At 57.3% G+C, this 6480-nt stretch overlaps 1 protein-coding gene across 1 annotated transcript in view; it reads left to right on the forward strand.

Moving 5' to 3' along the window:
- ADAMTS17 (ADAM metallopeptidase with thrombospondin type 1 motif, 17) overlaps positions 1 to 6480 on the forward strand; it is a 92038-nt gene that overhangs the window by 83477 nt on the left and 2081 nt on the right. Inside the window, 1 exon segment of the mRNA XM_014543573.1 lies at positions 2208 to 2236. Within this exon segment, the coding sequence (XP_014399059.1) occupies positions 2208 to 2236 (29 nt within the window).

Genomic DNA, 6480 nt, shown 5'->3' on the forward strand with positions numbered 1-6480 from the left:
GCCGGTGTCACCCAGGAGGGCCCTGTGTGACCAGGCAAATGCACTTTCTTTGCAAACGCTGCACCCGCCGGTGACCCCATGCCGGGCGCCATTTGAAAGGGACAGTCCCTTTTCCACCTGGAGCCCGTGGCTTTTGACAATCCTGCCACACAACTCTCACCAAGGTTTTTATTTATTTGCTTATGTGTTTATTTTTTTATTGATTTCAGAGAGAGGAAGGGAGAGGGAGAGAGAGATAGAAACATCCATGATGAGAGAGAATCATGGATCGGCTGCCGCCTGCACATCCCCTACTAGGGATCAAGCCTGCAACCCAGGCATGTGCCCTGACAGGGAACCGAACCGTGAACTCCTGGCTCATAGGTCAATGCTCACCCACTGAGCCACACCGGCCGGGCACTGGTTGTTTTCTGATCGGAACTCAAACTGGTGGCAACTCACCTGCGTCTCCCTGGGAGGGCCCCGTGGTGCCCGACGGGTCGCTGAGGACACAGAGGGGGCCTGTCCGACAGGCACAATGACATCATCTGGAGGCCGATGTGCAGGTGTGGGTGGCAACCAAGCGGCAGAGGCCGCACGCAGTACGGAAGCGCGGGTCCCATGGCCAAGGTGGCCAGCAGGAAGTAGGCTGAGGTGCGGGCAGCTCTGGTCTGGCGGCGCATGGCTCTGTTCCTCTGCTGTGCCCTGCACCTCCTGCCCCAGGCCCGGCAGGCCCCTGTCCCTGGGGTAGAAGCTCAAGGAAGCTCTTACAAGGGTGCAGGGGATTTGAAACTGTCCTGGTGGCGAGGTCAGTTACCAAACTAGAGAGACGGGGCCCGGGCTCTGGTTGTTTTCTGATCAGAACTCAAACTGGTGGCAACTCGCCTCGGTTTCGCTGGGAGGGCCCCATGGTGCCTGACGGGTCGCTGCGGACACAGAGGGGGCCTGTCCGACAGGCACAATGACATCATCTGGAGGCCGATGTGCAGGTGTGGGTGGCAACCAAGCGGCAGAGGCCGCACGCAGTACGGAAGCGCGGGTCCCATGGCCAAGGTGGCCAGCAGGAAGTAGGCTGAGGTGCGGGCAGCTCTGGTCTGGCGGCGCATGGCTCTGTTCCTCTGCTGTGCCCCGCCCCAGGCCGGGCGGGCCCCTGTCCCTGGGGTAGAAGCTCAAGGAGGCTCTTACAGGGGTGCCGGGGATTTGAAACTGTTCTGGTGGCGAGGTCAGTTACCAAACTAGAGAGACGGGGAGAGCGCCCCCTGCAAGCCCCCATGCTCCTGGCTCCCTGCTCGCCAATCAGAATCCAGGGCTCTGGGCAGACCAGCCTGCCCTCTGGGGTCACCCCAGCTCTCTGCTTCCCCAGCTGCCATGTCCCAACCAGAGTCTGCAACTCAGAGAGACCGGGGGTGGGGAGATGGCTGGATGGCTGGATGTGGGGGGATGTATGTAGGTGGGTTTGTGTGTGTGTGTGTAGGTTTGTGTGTGTGTGTGTGTGTGGCTGTGTGTGTGTGTGTGTGTGTAGGTGTGTGTGGGGGTGTGGGGGGCTGTGTGTGGGGGGGTCTAAGATAGCATCTGCTGTCTCGGGCTGGAGCCGGGACAGGGGATTTTCGTTCTTGCTTAAACCTGCTGGCTCAGGTTCCAACAGCTTCCGAGGCTTGTGGCGCTCATGCCAAGTCGGGGGGAATCTGTCACATGTGCTTTTGACATTTTCCCAGGCAAGTGCCTTCCAGGCACAAACAGAAGAAGGAGTTACTGTAAGGGTATTCTCTCCCCCATCTCTCTCTCTCTCTTTCCCTCCCTCCCTCCCTCCCTCCCTTCCTCCCTTTCTCACCCCCTCTCTCCCTCTCCCTCTCTCTCTCTTCCTCTCTCCCCCTCCCTTCTTCCCTCTCCCCACCTCCCTTCCTTTCTCTCGCTCTCATTCTTTGTTACCCAAACCTGCCCCAGGCAGACCGGCCCCTCAGAGAATGGCCCAGTGACCACATGGGGGTGATGCTGGGCAGTGAGGATCCACCTCGCATCCTGAGCCTCACCTAGTCCCCGCTCCCCCAGAGCCCGGAACCCGGGCTCACGCAGGCACAGCTGTAACGTTCCTGCAGCGAGTCCCTCTTCCGAGACTTTTACAACCTCCTTTCGCTAATTCTCAAAACATCCCTCTGGGATCTGGAGTTCTTTATAGTCGTGACTTTACAGGCGGGAGAGACGGGAGGAGAAGCCATGTCTCGCCCTAGTGGAGCCTGTCGTTAGGGTCTGGCCTCCATGTGATGACAGAGACCTGGTCCCTCCCAGCTGGCGGGGAGGGGGGGTGTGGCTGGGAGAAGTGGGGGCCTCAGGGAGGGCAGGCCCGAGTGGGAGGCCCCGTCACGCAGGCCCTGAGCCTCACATTCCGCCCCTCGGGGGACCATTCATGCATTTGGTGCGCATTTATTGTGCACCTACTATGCTCGCAGCCCTGCATGCCACAGTGGCTGTTCGTGTAAGGATTAGAGAGGACTGAGGCCTGGTCCTAGCTCACAGTAGGCGGGCAGAAGTTGGGCCCTGTAGCTATTATCATTATTTCCCCCAAAAAAATATGTTCTTATTGATTTCAGAGAGGGGAATGGAGAGGGAGAGAGAGAAAAAAACATCAATGATGAGAGAGAATCATGAGTCGGCTGCCTCCTGCACGCCCCCTACTGGGGATCAAGCCAGCAACCCCAGGCATGTGCGCTGACCAGGAATCGTACCATGACCTCCTGGTTCATAGATCGATGCTCCACCACTGAGCCACATGGGCAAGGGCAACAGTTATTTTATTTCAATGCTAGAGGCCCGGTGCACGAAACTTGTGCACAGGTAGGGTCCCTAGGCATGGCCAGTGATCAGGGCCGATTGGAGCCTTCCCTCCGGCTGCTGGCCGGGGCCTGCCTGCCTTCTACGCTGCCACCTGGTAGTCCGCACACGTCGAACTCCTGAGGGGACACTGCATATTAGCCTTTCATATATAGGTTGCTTTTCCTATGGAGTTCACACCCCAAATGTCTTTGGCGCCCTCTCCTGGCTGGGGGAGGGCCCCTGGGAGGGGTGGCAGATCACCAGGCCTGTGTGCTGGGGAGGGAGGATGAGGGGCTGGCACAGCCTCCAAGCCCCAGGCAAGGAGCTGTTGGGTGGATTTAGGGCCTCTCCCTTGCCGCTCAGTTTCCGGTGTCTGGGGAGCCCCATGAAATGTTCGTGTAATGAGCGACTTGAGAAAACCACCCAGCAGGGAAGGAGGGCTTCAGACAAGACCAGATCCGTTCCTTTGTCTTTTATAGATCCGTTTGCTTGCATTTTAAAAGCCTGAAAAATGGCTTCCCTCCTCTGCTCGGTGCTAATCCGATGCTATCAGGCCTCACCGGTGGGCGGCCTCCTCGCTGTTCAATTAAAACCAAGGCCGGTGGGTTGGGGTGCAGGGGGTGCGGGGGGGAAGGGGGAAGGGGGAAGGACAGAGATGGAATTCCTTGCCTGCGTCTCTGTCGTCCTTACTGTGGGGAGCTCAGGTGACTGGAGGAGGCCGTGCAAAAGCGAGCCGCACACCTGTCTGGAATCGTGTCTGTCACCAGAGCCATCTCGGCCTCTGTGCCCCGGAGGCCACCTGGCTGAGCCGCCAGGTCAGTAGGTCAGTGCCTGTCACACCTGCCTGCAGAGGCCGGGCCTGGCCACCTGGGGGCGCTGAGCAATAGGCCAGGGACTCCCCGTCAGCCCTGCCCTCCGCTGATGTTAATAATAATAGCGCTGCTGGCCCAGCTGGTGTGGCTCAGTGGACAGAGCAGCAGTCTTCGAGTGAAGGTCCCAGATTTCATTCTGGTCAAGGACACATGCCCGGGTTGCAGGCTCCATCCCCAGTAGGCGGCATGCAGGAGGCAGCCAGTCACCTCTGTACGCCCCACACTGGGCATCGAGTCTGCAACCCGGGCATGTGCCCTGACCAGGAATCGAACCTGGTTCGTAGGTGGAAGCTAAGTCTTACGGCGGGTCTTGATGGTTTCTGGGCAGGGACCTTGTCAATGTTGCACTTGGCTTTGCTAGGCCCCCAGGATGGAGGCCTCGCCCGGTTTCTCACAGGCCTCATAACCACACCTGCACAAGACAGGGAAACCCTTGTTGGCGCTCCCGGCAGGGAAGTGACGCAGCCAGGCCACTGCCCGGCTGGCAGGGCCCGGCTTCCTGGTGACAGGGGGCGCCATGGGAGCGAGACAGGCATACTGCGGCGACTTCTCTGTCAGCCGGTACAGTCTCCTAGGGACTTAGAAACCCAGCTGCCACCTGCCCCATATCCCTCCAAGAAGGGCCTAGGGCAGGGATGGCGACCTTTTGAACTCGGCGTGTCAGCATTTTGAAAAACCCTAACTTAACTCTGGTGCCATGTCACATATAGAAATTTTTTGATCTTTGCAACCATAGTAAAACAAAGACATATTTTTGATATTTATTTTATATGTAAATGCCATTTAACAAAGAAAAATCAACCAAAAAAATGAGTTCGCGTGTCACCTCTGACACGCGTGTCATAGGTTCGCCATCACTGGCTTAGGAAGATACCTAGCTCTTGCCCGGACGCTGTGGCTCAGTGATTGAGCATCAACCTCTGAACCAGCAGGTCACCCTCCGATTCCAGGTGAGGGCTCCATCCCCAGTAGGGGGCGTGTGGGAGGCAGCTGATCCATGATTGTCAACATTGATGTTTTTATCTCTCCTTTTCCTTTCTCTCTAAATCAATAAACTTTTTTTTTTTAAGCCGTAGCTGGTCTGGCTCAGTGGATAGAGCTTCGGCCCGCAGACTGAAGGGTCCCAGGTTCGATTCGGGTCCAGGGCACATACCTGGGTTGCAGGCTCCATCCCTGGCCCTGGTCTGGGCACATGCGGGAGGCAACCAGTCGATGTGTCTCTCTCACTTCGATGTTTCTCTCTCTCTCTGCCCCTCCTCCCTCCCTCCCTTCCACTCTCTCTAAAAATCACCGGAAAAGTATCCTTGGTTGAGGACCAACAACAACAGACAACCTGGCTGTTCCTCTGGGCGTGTCTTGTGCAGGAGGTGGTGCCGGGCCCCGGGTCCGAGTCCAGATCCGATGAGAAAAGGGAGGATGTTGGGGTGCTGCTGGGGCCCTGTCTCTCCTCATTGGTCTTGTTCGTGCTGAATGGTCACAGAAACAGGCCCTCAAGCACATGGAAACCCCGCTTTCTCAGGCAGCAGGGTTCTTATTTTATTTTATGACCAATTTAGACATAAAGGTCTTTAATAGCATAGGGGGGCTCGTCAAACGCCTACTGAAAACCCGTCACTCATTCACGAAGTTCCGTGTTCACAATTAAAGCCATAGGTTTCTATTAGAAATAATGCCGTGTCCGGTCTCACGGGCACGATAACGTTGGGCGGGATAGCACTGCCACTCATGCGGGGTCAGGGGTCAGAACCGGTGGGAGAGCAGGGCTTCCGTAAGGGGCAGCCTGACCATGGCAGTGCCTGCCTGTGCCCTCATCACCCCCCTTCCTGTGCCGCCATTCCGTTCGCCAGGCTGTGCCTGGGCACTGCCAGCTGAGCCCACGGAGTGCAGCCTGTTTTTTAATGTGTTTGTGCTGCTGTCTTTGGTGATTCACTCATAGGCCATGGCATAACCTTGCACTGCGTTGGCATCAGATGGTCCTGTTGGATAGGATTGCACCCGTTGGCATAACCTTGCACTGCGTTGGCATCAGATGGTCCATGTTGGATAGGATTGCACCCATTGGCATAACTTTGCACTGCGTTGGCATGGCTTTGCTCTGTTGTCATGACTTTGCCCCGTGTTGGCGCGACTGCTCCGTGTTGCTATGGCTGGACGTTGGCATGACTGTGTTCTGTGTTCACAGGATTTCGCTTTGCATCAGGGCCCTGGGCCGGGAGATGGGATGTGGCACAGGGCGCACAGCGGGGCCTAGGCTCCTGGAGGCGGCCCCTCTGGGTTGAGCAGGCCAGGCCTACAGAGGGGTCGCGGGGGGGTTTCCGCTTTTTTTGTGACTCGAAAAGACGGGGTCCTCCACAGCACCATGGTCTCTGTGCCCCTTTATCCCTCTAAAGTGGAAAAAAACAACAACAAGAAAAACAAGCCTGGCCGCGTGGCTTAGTGGTTGAGCGTCCACCTATGAGCCAGAAGGTCACGGTTCAATTCCCGGTCAGGGCACACGCCCGGGTTGCGGGCTCGATCCCCAGTGTGGGGCGTGCAGGAAGCAGCCGATCCATGATTCTCTCTCATTATCGATGTTTCTCTCTCTCGCTCTCCCTCTCCCTTCCTCTCTGAAATCAATGAAAATATTTATTTAAAAATAAATATATAAATAAAACCCCATGATCCTGCTTGTCCATCTAGAAGTAGAGGAACCCTCCTGGTGCACACAGCCCTTGGGAGCAGAGGGCGCCCACTTGGGTCCCGCGGTGCTTGTGCCTGGTGCCGCCTGGGGGCAGGCCTGCCGGGAAGAGACGGGAGGCACGTGGTCCCGATGCCACCT

This window comes from Myotis brandtii, unplaced genomic scaffold (genome assembly GCF_000412655.1).
Source record: "Myotis brandtii unplaced genomic scaffold, ASM41265v1 scaffold329, whole genome shotgun sequence".
NCBI classification, from domain to species: Eukaryota; Metazoa; Chordata; class Mammalia; order Chiroptera; family Vespertilionidae; genus Myotis; species Myotis brandtii.